This window comes from Podarcis bocagei (genome assembly GCF_964188305.1).
Source record: "Podarcis bocagei genome assembly, chromosome: 9".
In the NCBI taxonomy this organism is placed as follows: domain Eukaryota; kingdom Metazoa; phylum Chordata; class Lepidosauria; order Squamata; family Lacertidae; genus Podarcis; species Podarcis bocagei.
This window is the reverse complement of record NC_138134.1, coordinates 69,923,247-69,948,926: the sequence shown is the minus strand read 5'-3', so window position 1 is coordinate 69,948,926 and position 25,680 is coordinate 69,923,247. Positions and strand designations below refer to the sequence as shown.

General features: G+C 45.4%; 1 protein-coding gene and 1 long non-coding RNA gene across 7 annotated transcripts in view; one reads left to right on the top strand and one right to left on the bottom strand.

Moving 5' to 3' along the window:
- Positions 1 to 25,680, top strand: part of SEPTIN11 (septin 11) — a 139,634-nt gene that overhangs the window by 82,481 nt on the left and 31,473 nt on the right. For 2 of the 5 annotated variants that reach the window (XR_014011372.1, XM_081207171.1), the window contains exons 6-10: positions 2,420 to 2,579; positions 4,200 to 4,368; positions 10,104 to 10,236; positions 11,796 to 11,983; positions 23,855 to 23,923. Coding sequence is in view for 4 of the 5 variants with exons in the window: in XM_081207171.1 (XP_081063297.1) it covers positions 2,420 to 2,579; positions 4,200 to 4,368; positions 10,104 to 10,236; positions 11,796 to 11,983; positions 23,855 to 23,879 (675 nt within the window). In the remaining variant the exon portion in view is untranslated. Of the gene's footprint in view, positions 1 to 2,419; positions 2,580 to 4,199; positions 4,369 to 10,103; positions 10,237 to 11,795; positions 11,984 to 18,059; positions 24,275 to 25,680 lie in introns of those variants that run through there. The other 3 variants (XM_081207172.1, XM_081207174.1, XM_081207173.1) reach the window with 3 other exon arrangements.
- Positions 25,168 to 25,680, bottom strand: part of LOC308594378 — a 123,840-nt gene continuing 123,327 nt past the window's right edge. For both annotated transcript variants that reach the window (XR_014011403.1, XR_014011404.1), the window contains exon 4: positions 25,168 to 25,585. This is a non-coding gene — a long non-coding RNA (uncharacterized lncRNA). The remainder of the gene's footprint in view (positions 25,586 to 25,680) is intronic.

The following is a 25,680-nucleotide window of genomic DNA, read 5'->3' as shown; positions in this document are numbered from 1 at the left end:
GGACAGAAATCTGGCTGAGTCTGGAATAACCTTGTGAAGTGAAAGGATAAGAAAGAGGGATTCATATCTAGATGCTAGGATAGAGATGATAAAGGAAACAGGAAAACAGGAAGATACAATGAGAGGTAAAGGAGGTGCTGTGGGATTGGTGGAAGTCAATGTTTGTTTTTCTTTTTAGTGTTTATATTATTAACTTGTAAGATATGGATTTGGGTTTTTTTGTATGTTGGGCTTTGTGTATTGTTATTTTTCGATATTTTTCATGTTGTTGTTGTGTGGAAAATACTAATAAAATTTTAAAAATTTAAAAAAGAAAGAAAGAAAGAAAGAAAGAAAGAAAGAAAGAAAGAAAGAAAGAAAGAAAGGGGGGGAATAATGCCAGCTGATACTGACAATAAAAACATTCCATCAATCCTAATTTGAAGGTATAAGCATTCAGGCCCCTTTCAGATGTTGTTTCTGCTGCTTTTGGGGGCGGGGGAAGGCAGGTATGAGATATGATTGACCCCTCTGCCTTACTCACACTGCTTGCATGTGACTCTCATCCAAAGTCAGACCCGCCTGCTCTTTGGCAATATTTATCATACGTGCATCAGGTTTAAGGAGTGATTTATGGGTTGAACTGCATGTGCTGATGTGAAGTTCAGGCGAGGTTCGTAACTCAGTGGTGGGGCATCTGTTCTGCATGCAGAAGGTTCTAGGTTCAATCCCCTGGCCTCTCCAGGTGGGGCTGGGAAGGACTCTCATTCTGAAACCTTGGAGAGCTGCTGCCAGTCAGTGTGGGCAGCACTGAGTTTGATGGACCCAAGGGGTGCACTCTTCTCTAGGAAGACTATGTACGTGGCTAGACTTCTGCAGGACCACAGGAGAAAGTGGTCCCAAGATTCAACGTCCTGAGAATCCCTGCTTCCGTTTTAAAAAAGCGAGCAGTGATGTACATGAAAGTGTTGCCCATGCAGCCAACTAAACCTCAGAAGTGAGAGGAGAGGCTGAGTAAGGTTCCCAGTGATTAGGGACATGCTTTCAGTACTCCACCTAGTTGCTTAATGCTCTCCATGTCAGGCATGTGGGATACTGATGAGTACTGATTCATACATTTCCGAGCACAATTCAAAGTGTTGGTGCTGACCTTTAAAGCCCTAAACAGCCTCTGTCCAGTATACCTGAAGAAGCATCTCCACCCCCATTGTTCAGCCTGGACACTGAGGTCCAGCTCCGAGGGCCTTCTGGCGGTTCCCTCATTGCGAGAAGCAAAGCTACAGGGAACCAGGCAGAGGGCCTTCTCAGTAGTGGCTTCCTGTGAAATGCCTTCTCATCAGATTTCAAGGAAATATACAACTATCTGACTTTTAGAAGACATCTGAAGGCAACCCTATTTAGGGAAGTTTTAAATGTTTGGTGTTTATCGTGTTTTTAATATTCTGTTGGGAGCCACCCAGGATGGCTGGGGAAACCCAGCCAGATGGGCAGGATACAAATAATTTATTATTATTATTATTATTATTATTATTATTATCATCATCATCATCATCATTATCATTATCATTATTATTAACTGTATCTAAATACTGCCCAATGAAAATGCTAAGGTTGTGTTTAATTCCTGGGGAAGGAAGCTGTTTCTTTGGGTGTTTATTAAGACTGTTTATTAAGATCTTCTATGATCAAATGGAAGCCAGCAAAGAAACACTAAAAACTTGGGAGCATATACAGTGGATGCTCGGGTTGCGAACGTGATCCGTGTGGGATGCATGTTTGCAACCCGCAGCGTTCGCAACCCACGTCTGCACATGCGCAGGTTGCAATTCGGCACTTCTGTGCATGCGCGACCGCCAGAACCCGGAAGTAACCCATTCCGGTACTTCCAGGTTTTGGCGGTCCGCAACCCCAAAAAAAGCACAACCTAAAGTGGCTGTAACCCGAGGTAGGACTGTACCCCTATACATTTGGTCTCAACAAACCTAAGAGCAAAACAAGCAGACAACAGAAAATCTCCCACCAATATGCAATTCTAAACTAAGGTTACCAGATGTCCCTGTTTCCCGGGGACAGTCCCCGGATTTACAAATCAGTCCCCATACAAAATCCATTGAAGTTGAAAAGTGTCCTGAGATTCATTGAAAGAAATCCGGTAACCTTATTCTAAACACACAAAGAAGTAAATGGGAACCAGAGAATCAGGCCACCAAAGAAGAAGAAACCAGCTCACTCGGCCTATAATACCACTCAGATATTAGGAGACTGTTTTGATCTGCTGCTTGCTGTCCTTGATTCCCACCAACCCCGTTCTTCGAAAAGTTAGGCTGTGTTCCAGAAACGCTCGGACAACTTCTAAATCGGTGAAAGCCAGCGCAGTTGTCTATTGAAGTGTTTTCTTCCCACTGCTTTTACTTCCCTTTTTTTTTGTTTTTCATTTAAGGAAAATATGTCTGGCAAAGCAACTGAAGGCTCCCATGGTCTTCCTCTGCCTCTTGCCTTGCAGGTCCACCTCCCGTTTGCTGTGGTTGGCAGCACCGAAGAAGTGAAAATTGGCAATAAGATGGCCAAGGCCAGGCAATACCCATGGGGAGTCGTGCAAGGTATGTCGGCTGCAGAGGTGGGGTCGGGTGGCAGATCTGCTTGCTCAGCTTCGGTTTAGTGAAATGCAGGGTGGAGCTATAAAACCTAATTTCTTTCCGCAACAGCAAAAGAGAGAGAGAGAGAATGTGAAGAGCATATTAAGATGGTAGCTGGGACCCCAAAAGCTGTGTCAGATGCAGAAACCTTCTCTTTCCCCAGAATCATCTTTTACCAGCTGCACCTGATATGTTCCTGGACTGGGAGAGTTTTAACCACAGTATTTTAGACACTGGTAATTTCAGGATTTAGATTACTGCAGTGTACTTTCTGTGGGGCTGCCCTAATAATAATAATAATAATAATAATAATAATAATAATAATAATAAATTTTATTTATATCCCGCCCTCCCCAGCCGAAGCTGGGCTCAGGGCGGCTAACAACAATCAAAATAGTTCAACATTCTAAAACATTCATTATAAAATTAATTAAATCAAATTAAAATCAAATTAATGGCAACCATCAAGCAAAATTTTGTGCAGATTGCCAGAGGAGGGGGTCAGGCTGCGCCCTGACAAAAGGCCTGGTGGAACAGCTTGGCCTGGAGATTGCAGTTTCTGGATCTGCTATTTGCACAAGGAGTTCTTGCACTGGGTTTCTGGCTAGAGTTTCTGACTTGAAGGCCCGAGTTCAAATCCATTCTCATGCATTTGCCTGGGTTAAGTTGTGCACTGTGCTATTTTACAGGTGCACTGTACAGTGGTACCTCTGGTTACGAACTTAATTCGTTCCGGAGGTCCGTTCTTAACCTGAAACCGTTCTTAACCTGAGGTATCACTTTAGCTAATGGGGCCTTCCGCTGCCACGCAATTTCTGTTCTCATCCTGAAGCAAAGTTCTTAACCCAAGGTACTACTTCCAGGTTAGTGGAGTCTGTAACCCAAAGTGTTTGTAACCTGAGGTGTTTGTAACCTGAGGTACCACTGTTCTACACATTATCAGACGCTAAAATGTTTGCAACCTTATAACCATGGATAGGTATCCAGAAGAGGCCCATTGCTGAATCCTTTCTCTATAAGCTGTTAACAGTCAACTGGCAAAAGGGAGCATTTACTGGGGGCTCAGAGTGAGACTTTAGAAACTGCCTTCTGGTTGGGACACATGGGAGACGGCAATGCTATAAAAGTGAAGAGCAGAAATGACAGCTGGGAACAACTGCTGTTTGGAAAGCTATGGCTTGTTTAATGTATACACGCCGTTTCTTGTGTCTCTTGCAAAGAAATATAAGCTGGTGCCTTTCAGAGCAGCTGTAGCATAATGATTAAAGGGCCTGATTCATGAAAACTCAACTCATCCATGAACTAACTGGAGCAAGCCATTAGCTCTCCAACTCAGCTTCCCGTCTGTAAAGAATGCTGGCCTACTTTACAGGGTTGTTGTAACTATTGCTGAAGTATTGCACGTCAAGTGCCTTAAGCTCATAGGAAAATCCTTTGGAGTGATGGAACTGGTCTGATGACTAGTATCTTCCCGGGGGAAATCAGGGCTTTTGTGTGTAGAAAAGGAATTGGGGCGAGGGGAGGGTGAAGATGGGAGAACCTTGATAAGTTTTAGATTGCTAAAGGAGTCCTTTTGTTTTGTAGTTGAAAATGAAAACCACTGTGACTTTGTGAAGCTGCGTGAAATGCTCATAAGAGTGAACATGGAGGACTTGAGGGAACAGACTCACAGCCGACATTACGAGCTCTATCGCCGCTGCAAGCTGGAAGAGATGGGGTTCAAAGACACAGACCCCGACAGCAAACCATTCAGGTAAGGCAGCTGCAACGCCCAAAGCAGAGTATATTTCTGGAGCAGTTGCCCAAGGCATTCTGCTGTAAGAATTTCAGACATGATGGGCATAGTGGCACAGCTTGTTTTGAACATTGCCATGTTCCCAAGCTTCCCTTTAGGCAAGCCAGTTACAATCTGCAGTTTTGGGATAATGTATTGACCTACCTTCCAGGGCTGTTGCGAGGATTACAGTGGTGCCCCGCAAGACGAATGCCTCGCAAGACGGAAAAACCCGCTAGACGAAAGGGTTTTCCGTTTTTGAGCTGCTTCGCAAGACGATTTTCCCTATGGGCTTGCTTTGCAAGACGAAAACGTCTTGCGAGTGTTCCGATTTCCCCCCCGCTTTCCCCCCTTTTTCTAAGCCGCTAAGCCGCTAATAGCCTTTTAGCCGCTAAGCCTTTAATAGCCGCTAAACCACTAATAGCGCTAATCCGCTAAGCCGCTAATAGGGTTGCTTCGCAAGACGAAAAAACCGCTAGACGAAGAGACTCGCGGAACGGATTAATTTCGTCTTGCGAGGCACCACTGTACAACAAACACACAAAGCACTTTGAATGCTTAAAAGCTCAATGATGATGATGAGTTCATACCTGCTTTCCAGGCAAGGATGGCTCCCATAGCAGCTCTTAATTAAATCCACACCAAGGTTCAATATAATTATGGAATTGTAGGTGTGTGTGTGTGTGTGTGTGTGTGTGTGTGTGAGAGAGAGAGAGAGAGAGAGAGAGAGAGAGAGAGAGAGTGTGAGTGAGTGAGTGAGTGAGTGAGTGAGTGAGTGAGTGAGTGTTGGGAAACTGTTTTTCCCTGGCAGTTAGTCATAACAGTTCAGGTTCCAGGTTATTCCTTAGGAGAGGGGGCAGTGGCAGCTAATGGTCATTGTGGCAGCAGGCAAGGAGACCAGAGTAAATGGCAAGCAATTCTCCCACCCCACCTGAACTGGTCGTAGGTAAGGAGGCTAACTGTAGACAGGCTGAAGTAATGCCCCATTTGCCCCTAATAGAAGGGGCTGGACTCATTGGCTGGTTGAATAGTAACTATGTTGACTCACAGAACCAGCCCTTCCACTGATCTGCTATGCAGACCAAAGACATTATCCTATGGCTGGCTTTATAGCTATTAAATAATGATTAACAACTTCCTGATAATGGTTCCCAGCCTCTTGTCGCTTCTGAGATGAGGCCACATCATAATCCTCCCCATATGCTTTCAAATTTTATCTCCTTGGCCGTAAAGGGAAAGACGGCTGAGATGTGCAAGATGGTGGACTCTGTACCAAAGGTCAAATTCTACGCTTGCTTGGCAATCCCCATAGATGCAAGGAATGCATAAAGCCCTGGATATATTTTATTAGTGATATGTGTGCATGTCAGCATGGCGAAGAAGTCTACAGAACTTACCAGGTGGCTAGTTTGCCTGTAAACACATTCCTTGGTAATCCATCCGTGGCCTAAAAGAGATAATTGATAAAAACATCCCTTTCCTTTATGGGTAACCCTTACTCTTTGCTGGGTGACAGGATGAGTGGCTATTTGAGCCGGTATCTCTTTTGTCAGTGTATAAAATAGTTCAGATTTATAAAGCAGCCCTGGTTTATCTCTGAGCAACAACAAGCATTCTGTTCAATTACGCAAGCGTAGGAGCAAAGCGTTTGGTCTCATCTTCCCACCCAGTTCATTGTTTTTCCCCTAACATGATGGTTTCTTGGTCTAATATGCCAAAGGCAGGCTTGGCTCCCTCTGCCAGAGTTGTGCGCTAGCGACTGGCAGATGATGTCGGGTTTTCGTTCCCCACCTACCTTCTCCTGTTTTCCTCCCCGTCCATGTGGCTAAGCAGGTTCTCCTCACAGCCTGCCAAGCTTTTGCCTGGTCTGGATCCAGATTCTGCTTCCAACTTATCTGCTACTGCATCAGTCTGCATCTTAAATCAGTTTCATACAGAAATAGTATATGAACACGGTTATGTTATTTAATTGGGTGAAGAAGCATCCACACTGTTTCCTGGGAATGGTAATTGGATTCATTTGCTGGCACAGAGAGCTAGAGATGGGTGTGTAGCTATAATTGAGTGTACCTCGGTTTTCAAACGTTTCCATTGACGAACATTTCGATTTTCGAACGCCGTAAACCCAGAAGTAAATACTTCCATTTTCGAACCTGCCTCAGAAGTCAAATGGCTTCTGCTGAGTGTATATATTATTTTTTTCAATTTTCCCTATTAAATTTGCAGACTGCCCTTTGCGCCTCAGTTTTCAAACGTTTCGGAACTCAGAGCAATCTTCTGGAAAGGATTATGTTTGGAAACCAAGGTACCACAGTATATGTGTGTGCTGTGGAAACAGGATGCTGGAGTAGATGAACAACTGACCTGATCTATCAAGCTCTTTGTAGGTTCTTATGACTCACTGTCAGCATCACGGCTAAGAAGGGATTTTAATCCAGGTCTTCCTGTTGCAAAATCCAACACTATAGCTCAACAGTCTCCAACATGGTGCCTGCGGATGAATTGATAACTCCAAAGCCTTCTTAAGTGTGTTTACCTTTGTATCCCTTGAAAATACATAGACATGAAGGAGAAGTTAGTGAATCTCTTCCTCATTCTGTTCTACAGTGGACGCTCGTGTTGCGAACGTGATTCATGCGAGATGCACGTTCGCAACCTGCAGCGTTCGCAATCCACGTCTGTGCACGTGTGGGTTGCGATTCGGCACTTCTACGCATGCGCAAAGCGCGATTTAGTGCTTCTGCGCATGCGCGACTGCCAAAACCCGGAAGTAACCCGTTCCGGTACTTCCAGGTTTTGGCGGTCCGTAACCCGAAAAAACGCAGCCTGAAGCAGCTGTAACCCGAGGTATTTGCATTTAGTTCTGCTAGATCTGGCTCTTGCCCAGATCCCTTGGAAAAGTGAAGCCCACTTTATTTCTTTCATTCTTTTATGGGGCAGGGGGATGATCTGGTCTGGGAGGAGGAGAGAGACAAGACCAGAGAAGTTATCACCTACACCACTCCCCCCAAAATCCAAATGTGCCCACAGGCCTAAAAATGTTGGCAAGACCTGTAGATGCTGTCTTGTTAATGGCAGCAAAAGCCAAATGCTGTGGTTTTGTAACCAGGGTGTTGTGGCACCCTGGGGTGCCTTGAATGATGGTCAGGGTGCCGTGGGCAACACTGGCCTATCTCCTTCTTTCCTTCCCTCGCTCCCTCCTCTGATGCCCTCTTGTGTCTCTGCCTCCCGAGGGCTTGCACAGCTGTTTGTTGCAGCAGCCGTGGTTATAAGCTCTGCAGGTGAATGATGCCTCTGGGGCTGGCCAGGGGTTGCTGGTTTCCAGGAGCTGAGGTGACCTCGAGTGAGTAAGCGAGCAGACAAGGGAGCCCAGCCAGCCAGTCCACCAGACCTTGCTGTTCGGAATGGACAGACAAGTCCCGGGCCCCTGTGGTGCTAGACTTATGTTCATCTTTGGCCAGTCTGTTGGGCCACTAAGGCTGGGAGCATCCTCTTCCCAGGTCCCTGTGGGGCAAACTTCACTTTGGGGCGGGGGGGGGGGGAGTCAGCTCAGAGACTGGGGTGGCAGCAGCAGCTGCCCAGAAGACTCCCAAAGAGAGGGGAGAAGCAGCTGAGGGAATCCTCCACCAAAGAGGGTGTTTTTAAAAGGGTGAGAGATTGCCAGCTCTGCGGGCAAGCAAGGGGTGACATAACTGGGCTCTTGAGCCCCACAGGGATGCTGCAGAAAGAATGTAGTTGGTCAAGGGAGCCATGGACTCAAAAAGGTTGAAAACCTCTGGCCAAACGGATCCAAAATGGCTTCCGCTTGGCGGTTGCAATGAGAAAATTGCAGGGGTAGGACAGAGCCAAAAGTAGCAATTTATTTATTTTCAAGTTCAGATAGCAAAGAGGAAGTGGAGAAAGAGAGGAGATAGAGGACCACAGATAAGGGTACTTTCTTCTTGTCTCCTAGCGCAAGTCAGAGAATAGATGTGAAGTGCAGGCACTTTTAATCTTTTCAAACCAGCCTGGACTCTTCAGCAAGCCAGCCTTGCTTCCTGACAGGGAGCAGAAAGCATTCCAGGAACTCTTGAAACCAACCTGGATAAAGAAGTGGTGACAAACCGTTTACTTCACGAAGGACCCAGTGCATAAGGGGCGAGAGGAGCTAGATGCTTCCCTGTTATCAGGCAAACTTCATCAAGCTCCTTGGCAAGTGATGCTTTGGTGTAGTTCTAAGAAAGGGGGAAGCTGAGGCAGGTGCTGCGCACAGCACAGCATGAGTGCCGTGTTTTGCTCTGCTGAGGGTGAAGCAAAAGAAGGGAAGAAGTGTTTTGCACCACACAGAAGAAGCATTGGTAATGGTGCCTTCTCCAGGCGCTTCATCCAAGGGAGGTGCAGAGAGTGGACTTTTCAGTCGTGGCCCCCATTGTTTGTGGAATGCTTTCCTCAGGAAAACATGCCTGGCACCATCAATGTTGGTTTTTAGGCACTAGGCCAAGGTATTTTTTAATTCACTCAGGCTTTTAGGACTGTAGTAGTAATAGTAGTAGTAGTAGTAGTAGTAGTAGTAGTAGTAATATAGAAGTTACTCAGGCCTTCTTTGCTTTTCATCCAGTTTTGTGCTTCTTTTCAAAAACACTTTTCAGCTGAAGAGGTCTTGATGTTCCCACGCCAGAAAAATCCTGGCTGAAAGTAAATATTGTTGGGATGAAAAGTTATTTATTCAGTGTATCCCATTTTTGTCCTGGTCCTTCCTTCAAAGAGCTCTGAACTGCGTATAAGGTGGCAAGGCTTGTTTTTTTTGTGGAGGGGGGAGGGTTGGTACATTATAGTTTTATTATTTATATGCCACCCATCTGACGGGGTTGCCCCAGCCACTCTGGGCAGCTTCTGGCAATATATATATATATATATATATATATATATATATATATATACACACACACACACACACACACACACACAATAAAACATTAAAAACTTCCCTATACAGTGGTACCTCGTGTTGCGTAACCTCCAGGTTATAGAATCTTCAGGTTATGGCTGCGGCAAACCCGGAAGTGTATACTTCCAGGTTTCACCGCTCACATGTGCGCAGAAGCACTCTTATCGCCCCACGCGTGTGTGCAGAAACGGCGCCTCTAGTTACAGATTTTTTGGGGTGCGCACGGCACCCCGAAACAAATTAAATCCGTAACTAGAGGTACCACTGTACATTGCTGCCTTCAGATGTCTTCTGAAAACCATATAGTTGGTTATATTGGACATCTGATGGGAGGGTGCCACTGCCAAGAAGGCCCTCCACCTGGTTCTGTGTGTGTTCCAAGTTCAATCGCCAATTGTATCTCCCAGATCTCTGCAAATGGGCCTGGGAAGACATACACACACACACACACTCACACAGCCCTGGGGAGTTGCTTCTTCCAATAACACATTAGATGGACTCATGGGAGGATTTGGTGTAAAAGCGACCTCCCATGCTCATACCACCTTTAATCCTCTCAATAACCCTGCAAGGTATGTTACAGGCTCATGTGCAACCTTACCTGATTTACCAGGAGCTGCTGATTGATTGATTGATTGATTGATTGATTGATTGACTGACTGACTGATTGATTTTGTTCTTCCTTCGATGTTACTCATCCGTGATACTAATGAGGTTTGGCTTTCTTTCTATCTGCCCACGACCACCACGTCCTCTCTCTTTTTTAACGGGGTGCTTCCATAACAAGTCTGCAAGAGACCTATGAAGCCAAGAGGAATGAGTTCCTGGGTGAGCTCCAGAAAAAGGAGGAGGAAATGAGACAAATGTTCGTCATGCGGGTAAAGGAAAAAGAAGCCGAGTTGAAAGAAGCAGAAAAGGATGTAAGTGGACTCCTCCCCTCACTCTTAATACATGATCCCACCCCTGAATCTCTGAATGATTCAGCTTGGAATCGTCAGGGGGTCCATATGGGAGCACTTGTGCGAAGCAGAAAACACAAACCAGAGTTATTTGGGTCTGGATCATGTATAGGGTCCCTCCAGACTGGTGTTTTTTTGTGTGTGGGTGCATTCAGCAACAAGTCATTGTCGCAGTAATAGCACATTTGTGGTGGATTTATGCTGGACATCCTGCCACTATATTAGTTGAATGAATGGATTTTATTATTTCGGTCACAGACCAGTTCCAGCCCACATACAGTATCAAGGAAGTCATAGAACATGATAGGGATACATTTGAATTTGCAATTAGGTATAACAAGGACAATGGAGATATAGCAACAGTTTAAAAATATATAAATTAAAACTTAGTCTATATTAGTTGTTCTGCAATGCTTCTCAAGAGTTACCACATTACTGGATTCTTGTGCTGCGTAATGCAGCAAAAACAGGACAAAAAATAAAGCCCCAAATAAAACACAGAACATAAAAAGAAAAACCAGGACATTTGTGGTATTAAAAAATTAAAGGACTTCTGCAGGGAGCTATGGGGCATGCACCGACGAGAAGCAAAGCAGTATGTCCACCTGAAAGTGTTGCAGGCATGAACCCTATTGAAAGTGGGATCACACAGAACCCCCTCCAGTGTTTTTGTGAATGCACAATTAAAAAAAAAAAAAAGATTTCTGGAGGGGCCCATAGTCAATCCTTACCAGAGTCACCTAGGTCACTTGTGGGGCTAGAAAGGGAGATAGAAAAGGGCTGTTCCCAGTCTGGAGTTTAACGTTCATCATGTAGAAGGCACCACTACTGTTATGTACTGATGTTCTCACCCTGGGCCAGCAGGGGGATACTGTAGATAGTTTTCACTCAGGTCCACATATGCAAATAGGGGATTGAAAGTGACGTTCAGTGATTGGATAGTTACAGAAAATGGTTACAGTTGCGTTGTAGTGGAGCTCTATATAAGTAGGCTGGCTGAACCCTTCAGTTCAGTTCTGTTCTGGCCTGTGAATAAACAAGAGCTGTTTGAAGAATCGCTGTGTCTGATATGTTCACCCACAACTTAACAACTACCACTCAACCACAGCCCAACACCTGGTGTTTATGTCAGAGTGGATCAATCCACAGTCTTCGAACTAATTCCCAATCAAGGGGGCAGATGTTTCACACACCCTGTTCCCTTCTCTGCTTGAAGAGGGTGCTAAGACCTCTCTCAGTTGGTAGACCAGGAGACTCTTAATCTTAGGGACCCACATTGGGTGAAAGATTCCTGCAGGGTTGGACTAGATGGCCCTGGTGACCCCTTCCAAGTCTACAATTCTGTGATGCTGTGATCTCTGGCCATAGGCCATGAGTCTGCTTGTTCAAGCCCCTTCCATCCTTTGAGCCTGTGCAGCAGGTTTGGACTATTACAATTATTTCCTGCACTTAACGCTTCTTTTCTCTCTCTCTGCCTCTCTCTGTGTCCACGACCTCCCTCTTTCTTTCCGGTTGGGCAGCTTCACGAGAAGTTTGACCACCTAAAGCGGACTCACCAGGAAGAGAAGAAGAAAGTGGACGACAAGAAGAAGGAGCTCGAGGAGGAGCTGGGCAACTTCCAGAAGAAGAAAGCGGCAGCCCAGCTGCTCCAGTCACAAGGGCAGCAGGCTGGCTCTCAACAAACCAAGAAAGACAAGGACAAGAAAAAGTAAGCCATTGTCTCAGGTCGAGCTCTGTGGGCTTCTGTTCCAGTGTGCTGTCTTCCGTTGCATGTCTGTATTCGCTTCTTCCCATTATCAGACTGGAAACTGGGCTTCCCTCCCTCTCCCCCCGCCCCCACTTTAAAACAACCCCCCCCCCGACTGAATTATTTTTTATATAAAAGAAAATACAGGTTTGTTTGCTTTTTCCTTAAAAGAGGAGCGGGGAGGGAATATGACCGGCTTTATTTTTTTATACAGAGGGTACCTAAATAATATTTTGTAAAAGCTTGACTAGCTGGTTCAAAGAAGCAAGAGAGCAGTTGGAGAGCAGAGACCGAAAGCCAGCCCAGCCAGCGATCGGCTGAACCGACTTTGCAATAAGTCTTGGATTTTCTGTTGTCGAAGCAAAACACATAGCACTCCGTCTCTCACTGTCTTTCCCAGTGATGCTTCAAAAGGTCTGTGCTTAATTCACTGTGTAAAAAGCCTTGCCACGATGGGCCAGTGTAGAGATGACAGTTTTCCTGAGTGTTAGCCGCGTGGTTAAGTGATTGTGTTGGGCTGCAGGATCATGCCGCCAGGTTCCCTCGCCTCGCCTCTGGGTTTTGCGGGCAGCCGGGAGGATGTGATCCTGTGGCCCCAACCCTCTTAAATGTACGCAACAACTTGGCTCATATTGCATTCCTAACCAGCCAGAGGTATATTCAGCTCAGAGCCGCTTAGTGCCAAAAGCGACTATTTGCAAAAACGGCTGTTAGAGCGTGCAAGTAACTCTAGTTACAGTATAAACTCTCTGGTGCCAGTTCTGCCCCTCTGCTAGCCAAACAAATTAACAGTGCTGGGTATGCTATGATTGCAGTACAATGCTTCTTACTGTAAAAGTAAAAAATAAAATAAAACCAGCAGTCTGGCATCGTTGGAGCAAGTCAGACCCACATATTTGCAGTCAGACCTTTAGCCGCTGCTTGGCTGTGGAAGCGAAGAGAAGTTTTGCAGGCATGTAAGGGTACTTAACTGCACCAGCAATGGGAGTGCTGTGCATGGATGGGGCTCTGGAGCTATGCTCATGGGTCTCCCAAGTGCTTCTTGAAGGAGCAGTAGCACATGCAAAGGCAGTATGTTTCCTCTTGATAAATACCTTTCGGGAAATTTCGAAGCATTGTTGCAGTGTCTCTTGAGAAAGAGAGAAGCATACTAGGCATGAACCTTAACAGGTGTCTGGTCTACAGCAGGACCGTTAAGCCCTTTCTCTTTCCCTGCCATTGTTCTCCAGACCTTTCTCTGCTCATCCTGGTGGGTGCCGGGGCTGCAGCGAGTTTCCTTTTGGTTCCGCACCTGTGTATATGGCTCTGCAAGCGTGGCACCCATAGGAGATTTGGGTGACGTTTGCCACTTACGTAACTTCCCTGGTTTCATTTTTGTAACACTGGAGTCCTCCTGCAGGTCACTTACAAGGTCTCAAGGTACTGAAAAGGGCGAAGTGCAAAAGATGGAGCCGTTTACTGGCTTCAGGATAATGTACTTGCAATGTAGGTATACAGATTTGCCTTTTTCGTGTTGACCTTTTTTTAAAGGCGTTGCGACCACTGGAGAAGGTTACAGGAGCAATCTCGCTCCACAAGAATGTAACCAGGGATGTGCAACCCCAAAGGTCTTTCCTTACCTTCTTTGCAAGTTTAGAGCCACCATGGCCAGTTCTGTCTTCCAGGCTGATGCTGCAAGTCCCATCTGGGCACAGGGCAGCCAGCACAGGGACCTGATCTCTTCCCTGCACACGTCTGTTTGTGAGTGACCGGCACTCTGCTTCAGAGTGCCAGTCACCCACAAAAACTTTGGTGTGGAAACTCCTTTTGGTTACACTTCTGCCAGCAGAAGTTGACCCACCAAAGAACTTCGTATCCATTCCGTCTTTCTCTCTTACTTGTCCTGAATACTGGCTAAGCTTAGTTTCTGCAGTAGCTAAAACAACAGACACCTTAAAGACGTGATCCCTCTTTGCAAACAGGATCTGCACCATACCGTTGCTCTTTGCAGCTCTTCAAAACTTCTAGTTACTCCATTCTTCCTTCCACCCAACATTTTGTGGCCATTGACCACACTCTGTCCTCGCTGAACTGCTTTTAAATTTCCCTCCCTTAGGATCCTTAGGGAAGGTTTATTTTTAACTTGTGCAAAATTTGGGGTCTGTCCCTCAATCTTGCTGATGATCTCCTCCTGCTTCTTTTGTGCGTGGATTGATGCCAATTTGCCTAGACAATCAACAACAGTCACATGACATAAGTGTCATGTAACGCAGGGGCCAAAATAATTTCCATACACGGTGTTGCCAAATGACATGGGTTGCAAAGGACTTCGGTAGATCCGTTAAATTTTTGTGCAGTATATATCCCTGCCACTTCCTACATATGATGAATTGGGCTCACGTTCATGACAGCTCACGCCACAAATTGAGTGCTGGTCTTTAAGGTGCTACAAAACTCTTGGTTGCTTTTGCTACGGCAGACTAACATGGCTACCTCTCTGCTATAACCGAAGTCCTATTCTGCAATTTGTAAAAATGAACAGAGCGAGGTCCATTTTGACTGTTCTGGCTTCTGACTGTGCTTCCCTTGTGGGGGTGGGGAATCAATATGTAGGTTATATTTTTTTAAATGAAGGATTCTTTGAAAGAGTAATTATTTTTGAAGCTGTCTTTACATGGAAGAAACTCTATTTTTTGTATATCTTATAAGCATCTGTAATGGTGATTGCTTGACCTAGTCAAGGAGGTCTGTCTCTGGACTCAGTCGAATTTGCAAATTACAGGAGGACGTTCCATCTTTGGAAAATTGTACATTTTCAGCATGGGCTGGCTATCTCACCTCACCTTTGGCCTTGTTCACAATGCACCTTTATTGTAGAGCAGTTAACGAGACATTCTGCTGTGCAGAACCCACACTGGGGAGCTGTGAAGGAGTATTCTCCCATTGATTGCAGACAAACTTCAGGACGAGTTTAGACCAGGACTGGGAAGCATGTAGACATCTAGATATGGCTGGCTCACAGCTCCCATTGTCCTGAGCTCTGCCCATGCTGGTCAAGGCCTCAGGTTCCCCATCCATGCCTGGTTCATTTAGTCCCACGATCAGTGTCCCAACCTCAGTTTCGAAAACAGGAGGAGGTGGAAATGAGCTTCGCTTGGAGATAATTTTTCTCCACCCTTCTCCAACACCAGATATGTGTGGCTGGCTGCGGTTCTTCAGTGGTGAAGGAAAAGCACTCTGTGCGAGAGGGATTTCCCTAACGTTACTATAATATCACATCTTCCAGGGCTGAACCTGGCAATAGGAAGTTTCTGGTGCTGATCCCTAGCTCAGAGAAAGCTGTAGTTGCTCCATAGACCATTGCTGTCTATATAAGCACAATCCCTTCTATAATAATATTTTATGAGGCAGCACCTTTCTGTTTCTCAAAACTAAAGCCGTCCACCTTCAACTATAAATTAGGTTGACATTTTTACTTCCTTGTTTTAGTGTGCTTCTGAGATGCGACAGTGAATTTTGTAAAAAAAAAGAAGAGAGAATGAAATAAACTGTAACATCTGACCTGGGTTTCAAACTTGCAATCCCAAACAGACCCCTTGCCCCTCACTCACTATAAAGAGGGATCAGTTAGGGGAAGTGCAGATGTTACATTAAGGAAAATTTAGGAGGGATTGAGAGGGAGGGCAAGGCCTAGATGTGCCATTTTCTCAGAGGTGTAATGTTTAGAGCTAATGGAAGGGCGAAGCCTGAAAATGGCAACTCTGGCATCCCTGCAGAAACCAACCCTTTTTTGAGAAGCATCCCAAAAAGCTTTCTAGGAGATAAGACTGAGCCTGCTGAATGGGGGTTACAGGAACTTAATATTTTTTTATCAGGCTCTGTGGACACATTCCAGGTTTTGTTTCATTTCGCCTTTTTTTGCTGCAACAATAAGGGCCTAAAGTATTAACTTTTGGAGAGAGAGAAAGAGAGGAGGAAAGATGGAATTCTCAAGGTTATTTTTGTAGCGGATCCATAAAACATTTGGTTGTTATTTCTTTTTTACGTGTCTGGAGTTCCCCCACGTGGCGTCAGACTGTCACTGCAGTTGTCAAGCCAGAGGAGCAGTCGCTGGGTTTTCAGATAATACTGTTAAGGGCTGCTGCTGCTGCTTCAAACATGGGGCCAGATTCTGGCTGGCTTAGACTGGCTGGTCACGGTTGTAATGTGTGTTTCACTGCATGTATACATGTGCTAGGAAGCTGTGGTTTGGCTCAGCTTTCCTGCGCACATGCGCTATTCATACATGCAACAACACACGCAAGAGAGACAATGTGCTTTGCATTTTTGAGAGGAGCAGAACTTCCGGATCAAGTTCTCCAGTTAAATGATTTCAGGAAGCAGGAGTGGGGTGGAAACCCTCGTCTTAAGACAGCCATTGCCAGCCTTCCTCAACCTGATGCCATAACTCCTATCAGCGCCATAGTATGCTGACTTAGGCTCTTGTCTTGCATTGCTTTTTTGATGTGGAGAGAATTTGCTAGTGGGAGTCCCTCCATTCCCCCAGCATTCAAACAAGAATGGTACAGTCCAGGAAATACTGTACCCTCTGACTCCTGCATGTAACATGCACTCTTGCAGCATGCATTCCTTTAGCTACAATTTTCAAACATACTAGCTTGTTAATTCTGGAAGATGTACAGCTTTGTTTGCTTCATCAATATCTTTTCCAAGGCACGCACTTTGCCCAGTGTTTTGCAGTAGGTGTCTGTTCCTTTGCTCAGTTAAGGGTTGTTGGGGATGGGGATTTTTTTTTAGTGCAAAGTACAGTGTGCTACTCAAGGATAGTGATTTGCCAATTAACTGGTATATGCTTTCTAAATCTGCAATTAAATTGCTGTGTTCCAATCTGTCCCAAGGCATGCAAAGGCTCCCACTGCTTGCAGAAACTTTTGCATTCATTCCAGTGGAGGGAGCCCATCTGCACGTGCGTTTCTTTGCACACGAGGCACTGAATCAATGGCGCATCCCATGCACATCTAAGGGGAGGGCATTGGAGGGAATGTGTGTGCTTGCATGAAGAAGGGACCCAGGTTCAAGTCCTGGCATGCCCAGTGGAAAGGCTCTCCAGTAGCAAAGCTGGGGAAAGGCCTTTGCCTGAGCACTTGGAGGTACGCAGAAAGCTGCCTTGTACGGATTAAAGGTCCATTTAGCTCAGTCCTGTCTACACTGATTGGCAGTAGCTCTCCAGGGTTTCAGGCAAGAGTCTTTCCCTGCCTAACCTGGAGACACAGAGGATTGAGCCTGGAAACCTCTTGCACACATCCTGTGGCTGAGCTATGCCCCTTTCCCAAACTACCCAAAGGACACTAGCCTTCTGCAAGCTGGAACTGCCCATATGTTGTTGGGCTCCAAGCTCCCATCAGCTACAGCTGGCATGGCCAGTGCTCAGGAATGGACATCCAAAACATGTGGAGAGTACCAGCTTTGGGAAGGCTGGAACAGACAGGTAGCTGGACCAGTGAAGCCGCCTAGTGGTGCAGCATTAAAACTGCTGGCACACTTGCAAAGATAAGCAGGGTCCGGTATGGTTCCAAGTTGGATGGGAGACCACATGTTGAGAATCCTGCATTGCAGGGGGTTGGAATAGATGACTCTCAGGGTCCCTTCCAACACTATAATTTTATGAGAGGCAGCTGCTTGTGTCTGTCGCTGGAACCGGAGCATTAACTGGGGAAATGGATAAATTAACCGACCAAACCATCCTGTTTTTGTCACACATGGCCCTAAATTTAAAAATGCTGTGTGGCTTTTGGGTCTGTGTTTTATGTCTTTGCTGCTAGGCTTCCACACAATAAGAACTTAGCATGGATTTTAAAGGTTAAGGGTTGGTTGGTTTTCATTCCTTCCCTTTCCATAATAATCCCTTTTGCAGAACCCTCTGCCATGAAGCAAGAAGCTGTCGCCAGCTTCCTTGTCATTTCCCACTGATTTTTTTTCCCAATTTAATTTTTTTCCCTTTTTTGAGTTGCTATTATTTCTAACATTTCTGTTCTCGTGTTTGTTTTTTGATTTGCAGTTCAAGCTTCACATAAAGCCTGCCAAGTCAAAGGATGTTCCTGCATTCACCTGCTTTTGCAGTAATGAGTTTCAGCCATCTTTGTTTTTGTTTTTTCTCTCTTCCCTTTTAAACACAAATCCTTACTATATTAATAATACTGTGGTGGGTGGGTGTTGGAGCAAAGGCTACCTGGCCTTGGGCTTTATTGGGGATATTCCTTCTTCCTCTGAAGAACAGAAACTGTAAAATTGATTGGAATGGGAGCTGGAACTAGATTGTAACAATTTTAAACTTGGGTCTTGTTCATTGCACTTGGGTCCACCTTTCAGCCATGGTCCTCTTGAGATCCTCTTGAGGTGTCTGAAACTTGGGTTGCTTTCGTACAACAGGCTTATGCTTCTTTTTCCCATTTTGAATGGCAAACTCCTACCCTCCCACCTCCTGCACCAAAGCACCTCTTTGCGAGAACACCATCCAGCCACCATCAAACCCTTTAAAGTCCATGGGTTTCTTTTATGGAAGGTTTAAGTACACGTTTACATTTCCCTCCCATTGAAATCAATGGGACTTTTGTGAGTCTCAGGGACTTTTTGTGAGCCTTGATTTTCCTTCAGAAGAAGATTTAGTACAAAGGGGATACTGTTTAGGGTTTAAAAAAGAAGAAGAAAGAATTAAAGTCCCACTACACATGCAAATTGCTGTGTGGTCGTCTGCACCCAGGGCCATGATATTTTGAAAAACTGCATCACTTGTCGGAGCGAAGGAGGATTATAAGCCATGCTCAGGAATTTTGGCTATGTATAGCACATTCCATTTATACTGAACTGGCTCACTGTGGTTAGCTTTTCACACAAACCCTCCCCAACCCCCAACCCCCCAGATACAACCCATTTCTACAACTAGCAAAGCCAGTCCAGGACTGAAGAAGATGATGGGAGTCCAAAAACAGCTGAAACACTGTCTTAGCGCAGTAGCCTGAGGAGTCATGTGGGACTACCTCTGAAGCAAACTGCTGATGTAGAGTAAGGCCCCGCTTGCCCTGTGCATTTAAAACATTCCACTTTGAACAGTCATGGCTTCCTCCCAAAGAATCCTGGGAAGTGGAGTTTAAGTGTGGCGAGGCTGTTAGGAGAGGCCCCTGTTCCCTTCACAGAACTACAATTCCCAGAGTTCCCTGGGAAGAACAATTGATTATTAAACCACTCTAGGAATTGTAGGTCTGCAAGGGGAATCGCGACCTCCTAACAACTCTGGGCAATTTTAAACTACCATTCCCGGAATTATTTTTTTGGGGGGGAGCCATGGCTGTTTAAAGTGGTATGCTACTGCTTTAAATGCTGAGTGCAGATGGGTCCTAAGGCTCTTTCATCCCGATACAAAAGTGTTCTAAACCCACCGGTCCCACTCTGTCTAAGACTTCCTTTGGAAATAGCTTGCAAGTTTGCAGAAGAAGCCCCAGGCTCAGGATTTGTGACATGTCTCTTACTGACATTGCATGACTTCGCACACGCATGATGCCTTTTGTAACCTCTTGGATGCTTTCCACTTTTGGCGTGTCCTTTTTAACAGGCTCCCCCAGTAAGTTTTGATCTTGCTTTTAACCAAACCTCGCTGCAGACATGAGATAACTCACAAACGCAGCACGTGTGCAAACCAGAGCTGCACGTTATTATTTTTAATTGATGGAGGACAACCTACTACAAATGTCTGGACGCAGAGGAGCCACAAGGGCGTCAGATAGCACAGGGGAAACATCCCTGGAATGTTAATAATCTTTACAGCATCAAGGATTTACTGGAAGAATTAGTGGTCTGTTTTATTCTGAAATGAAGAAATTAAACCTACTCCCTTAGGGCTCAGTCTTATGGGTGATGGGTGTTGTTCTTGTCATCTGATTTTAAATGAATTTGTATAAGTATATGAGCTCAATGTAAAAGATTCATCTTTCATTTCTCAGTTCTTAGAAGTGAATAGCAGTTCCAAATAGCCTGCGGGTCTTACCATCACAGTGCTCCCATGTGATCTCTCCTGTTTTTAAAATTGTTGAAGTGTGGTATGGATGCAGCCGGTGCTTTTTTTCTTTAAAAAAAATGGTTGAGGGGTACTCTCATTTTGACCCAAGAAAATCGCCACTTTATAGTTCAAATTGGGAGAAATAAATACAGTAAATGGACAAAAAGTACAAAGATTCACAAAATGTGTAGGGCTATGTGTATACCTTATGTTTCCCCCAGGGAAAAAGCACTGGATGCAGCCATGGGAGAGAGACAACCATGTTTATCCTACAACGTAAGAACCATCCCTCAGGCTTCACGCCATTTGTTAAACCATGGTTAGCTGCTGGTTGTTGTCAAAGCTCTGCTTAGGCCAGGACTTCAGAATTGTTGCTGCAAGGACAAGCTAGGGTGAGCGAACAAGGCATTGCCAGACTACAGTCATAGGCACCTGCTTGAGGGCTTATTCGCACAAGTTTAGATGTGCACCCAAATCCCATTTGCTTCGTTTCTGAGCGTGCACCCAAAGTTTTAAGTTGTGGTGTTGAAAAATAGGTGTTTGGGAGCACAGGCATGCTCATTAGAGTGCCCGGAATGGGTGTTGATTGTGTGCATGAGTTAATGGTTAGCAGGATTTACACAACAAAAACTGGCAAGTAGGTAGAGAGTAAGAGTATTGTGGGAATGTGAGGGTTTTGGAATGTACAGAGCGTAGAGCAGCCTTAACCAACCTTCTGATGTTTTTGACTACTTCTCCCATAAGAGCCCAGCCAGAACATGATGGGGGCTGATGGGAGTTGTAGCCAGACATTTTGGAGGAGGCGGGAGACATGTTTGTCAAAGGCTGGGCCCACAGGAGACCGAAACAGCTACAGCACCCTGACTTTCTTCAGAGCAAATAGGCCACATGTATTTTTTAAAATAGGTTTCAGTAACACCTTGCCTGCAGCCAATGTACTTGTCCATCCGAAGTTGAGCCAAGCAGGGATAGAAGGAAAGCTCCTTTGAATTCCAGTGACTTTCAGATCAATTTCTATCTCATTAATGTCACATATTTATGAAGCTGGTCTAACCACCACAACTTCCCAGGGAACTGTGGAAGACATAGCTTTTAGTTCTCGGCACCCTTGTTTAAAAACAGCATTTGCCAGGTTTCTTGAGCAGAACGTGAAGCCGTGTGGCAGCCAAACTAATTTCTAAACTTGCTCGAACTCACAGTGTCAATGTCGAGCTGTGAGGGAAGACAAGCCTCTCCTGTCCAGATTACTTTTACCGTTTCCACTTTGAAATTGTAAGTGTCAGCCAAGGCAAATATTGGAATGAAATCTCACCCCGTACCCAACCTCCTCTTCCCCCTTTGCTTTCCCTCGCTCTCACTTTAACTGTTGTGAAGCTGACTCTGAAGTATTTAACTGTTTGTATTTTTCTGTGCTGGACAGAACATTTTCCTTTCTGACACTTTCCAAGAGATGGCGAGTCCTGTTTACCTTCCACTTCCCTCAACATTTTCTCTACTGCTGACGTGCAGCCAATTGTCCCTCTGCTTCCAGCTAGGTAGTCTCCTGTTTCTTACCTTTTTTAAAAAAGCACTCTTTGAAATTACGCTCATCACCAAAGTCACCACCTTCCCTTTGCTTTCCAACTTTGCTTGCTTCTCTGCCAAACCGCCAGGGTGTCTTTTTTTTCCCTTTTTCCTCTTCCCTTGCTCTTAAGCAGCAAAAAAGGCTAATCTGTTTGCCAAGAACATAGTTCTTAGCAAAAGCCAGAAGGCTGGTTCACACATCACACTACAGGTTCAAGCTGCCTCTGCAGATGAAGAAGTCTTCGTGTGGCGGAGTGTAAACGTGCCGATTTGTGGAGCCCAGAGGTTGTGCAAACAGACTGCGCTTGTTGAAACATTACATCAACTGTTCAAGTCTCCTTCCTGGCTATCTGCATGCACAGGTTGTACCTTTGTGGAATATGATGTGTGAACACCCTTAGCAGGATGGCTGGAAACCTGCCCAAAGGGAGGCAGGTCAGCAAAAGCTAGGACCAGTTTTGTGCTATACTATAATGCAGCATTTGCCAACCTGGTGCCCTCCAAATGCTTCAGAACCTGCAGTCCAAAACACCTGCAGGGCTCTAGGGTGGCTAAAGCTGCTTCAGTGCAAGCTTGGCGGCCGAAAGAAGGGCTCGCCAACTAAGCAAGCTGGATGAAAAGTAGCGATCCAAACAACTGCTTCTCTCTTGGCCTTGAACAGAAGGAGCCAGTTTCCTAACCATGCAATGCAGCAGCTTCGTTGTGCAACTATATGTTCAAGTTTCCCGAAGCTTGAATGCTTGTGTGCCGTGTTTGCACCAGCCATGTCTGTGTGTGTGTCCTTATTCCTAATCGGCTTTTGTGCCTAATCAATTTGTTTAAAGTATTTTATTTGTTCCGCCTGCTTAGTTTAAGAGAATCCCTCTGAGAAATAAGGTGGTTTTTTTCCATCTATAGCAACCTACCAAGCAGTAAAGAGAACTTGACCAGAAGTTTCTTCCCAGAAATCAGAACAGGAGGGTAATAAAATTCTCTGCCCAGCTTGGTAAGGAGGCCATACAGGCACATGACTTACCAGGCTCTTGACAGCCTTGCAGATAAGCCAGCCTGCCTATGCATGTGAGTGCCAGCCCTTGTGGCACCTAGGCCACCTCCTGTTCCCTCCCCCCGCAGGCCCCTTTTCGGTTTTCAAAAGCCTCCTTATCTGATCACCTGGAAGCAGGACTTAGTCACCACAGGTGAGTAGGCAAGTGGCTAATGTGAAAGGTTAGAAGACCGATAGATGCATCCTTGCTAAAGCAAGCATTTTGTCTTGTCAATTTCCAGCAGTCAGTATAGCTCAGAGGTCAGCAAACTTTTTCAGCAGGGGGCCGGTCCACTGTCCCTCAGACCTTGTGGGGGGCTGGACTATATAAGTGCAGGCACCCAGATCCTGGAGATTCTGCTATTTGCAGCCTAGGTCTAGATGCCTCTACAGATCTCCCGTTGCAAACCCCTTTGCCAAATGTATTCTGGCTTTTGTCCTCCTTTCTTTTTTAAACTCCGCGGGTTTCTTTCCTTCCTTCCTAGCCCACTAATCCAGAGAATGAAATTCATTCTTGGTGGAGGGGGATTTCTTTCCGATTGCTCTGATCTCCCTCCCCTTCAGAAACCCCCATAACATAAAGTTATTTGTTGATGTATGCTCCAATCTGACTCTTCAACGCCCTTTTCGAAGCCCACCTTTTAAATGTTTCAAAACATGGCGTCTTTATGGCACCTTAGAGTGGACTGCAGTCCACCTCTTGTCAGTTGATTGCTCCTAACTAGGTGCACCAGAATTTTAATGCGTGTGCAGTCGAAAGCACCTCCGGGTATAGGGCGGCATATAAATTCAATTAATAATATAATAATCATCAGTTCAGTTCAGTACAGATAAGCAGCAGCCACACTCAGATGCAGATCCCAGCATATATTTGGAGACACACCAGGTTTGTCTGCTCCTGATCCAACGAGAGACGCATGGAAGCTGGCTTACCTGCATGGGTCACCTTAGCTCAGAAAGATGAAGCACCTGTGGCCTTTTTGATATTGCTGGTCTCCCAACAGTCCCAACCATCATGGCCGGTGCTTAAAGAAGATGGCAGTTGTAGCCCTATAACATTTGGAGAGCCAGTTTCCATGGATGACTTCAGGGAGCTAATTAACTGCCAGATAGAGCCAGGGTCTTGCCCTACTTTATCCACTCCCCGGACCATGTTTAGCTTGCTAAATATTGCACTTGCTTCTCCTTTCTGTATCTATGCCTTTCTTCACAGCAGTCCTTGGCTCTGCACGGAATAATGTCTCTCCTCAAAAGCTTTTTGGATGTGCTTTCTCCTTTGCATGTAAGTATAGCTGCACAAGTCCATTCTGCCCACCTTTAGGAACTACCCGAAAGGGCTGGGGTTTTTTTTTTGCAAACGGGTGTGCTCGTGATCTGCAGGGGTGCAGAGATGTTCCAATATTACGTCGGCTAAATTGCAACTCGGCAGTACAGTCAGAAGGGGCGAACTAGCAGGTGGCCAAACACAGCGACTCCAGTCCAGCAACAGTTGGTAGAACTTGGCTTCCCTTTTGATCAGTGGCGCAGTTTGGTCACAAATAATGTTCAAAGGGCTTTGCTGCTGGAACCTGTGCATGTTGAACCAGAAATTATATTCAGTTAGGTTGATGTTACTTCCAAGTAAGTGTGCTGTGCTGTACATATTGATTGCAGGGCAGTCTTCTGAGTAAAGACGTTTAGGGTTGTTCTGTTGATCTAATGTCCAGAAAGTTTCATTGAGAGAGCATTGGAACATACTGCCAAGTAAAAATGCTTAATATCCAAGTGGTGAATGTTTAGTTCACCTTCAGCAGTGGTGGTTATCCAGGAAGGAGTTACTCCTCCCCCACAATTTGGAGGTAGGGCTATGCAATTTGTATTTATTTTATTTCATTGCCTGGCCCTTCACTGACAGGAGCCGCCCGCAATTCCAGCCCTGTTTGCTTTGAGCAACAGCGCTTTCATGGTGCTCCCATTTTTATTTTTTGTGCTAGGAAAAAAGCCCACTTCACCATTTTGTGTGATCTCCCAGCTTAACTGCTCTAAATACCCAGGTTTTACTGGTAGTCCTAGAAAAAACACAGCTCAGAGACACAAGCTCCATTTTTAATATGCATGCTTACGTGTTTATTTTCTATTTTATACGTGTTTTAATGTATGGGGCAGCTGCCCATTCCTGCATTGAAGGGGTTGGCATAAATGATCCTTAGGGACCCTTCCGACTCTACAATTCTGTGATTCTATGAATACCTGCCATGAGACAGCCGAGTTTCTCTCCCCCCCCCCCTCCTGGAGCCAGCTTAGTATTCTGTCACTCAAACCAATAAGTAGAGAAATGATGACCGGCCCTTGAGTAAATCCTCACTCTTGTATTTGGCCAGCTCCGGTAGTGTTTAGTCAGGAAGGTCAAGTGATCGAGAAGTTTACCATTCACTTATTTAATTTTTTTAAGAAGTGCTTGCTATAAAAAGGAACAGGAAAATAAGACCCAAACTTTTATCTAATTTGGGTTTTTTTGGGTGTGTTTTGTTTTTTCGCTGAACACGAGAAATGTCCACGGTGTCTTATTCCAAGTGCCAAAGGCTATAACAGCTGCAGCTGTATATATATTTGCACTTGAATAAAACCCATACCCCTTTGCTGTGCCCTGGGAGGGTTGGTGTTGGTGGTTTTGTTTCTTACAAAAATGTTTGGTGCAATGGCTTCACGTTGCCTCAAAGTAAGACCAGTCTTGGTCTGCATCCCTGGAAGGTGTGATGGATATTAACACAGAGTAGTATTTTGGAAATCGCTCAGCGCTGGCCTGCCCACTTCTGTTGCAGCCGGCAGGGAAATCCCAATGGGAGAAAGAGTGGCTCTGGAATCACGAATAGCATAGCAACAACGCACCCCACCCATTGCAAATTGAACTTGCTTTCTTCTTTCCCTTGTGTAATTTCATATCCTAAGCACCATACAATGGCTGCTTCCTAGAGCAGTGTTTCCCAAACGTTTTTGGGCAACGGCACACCTGCTTACCGGAAAAAAATCTCGCGGCACACCACCATTAAAGCCCCGCCC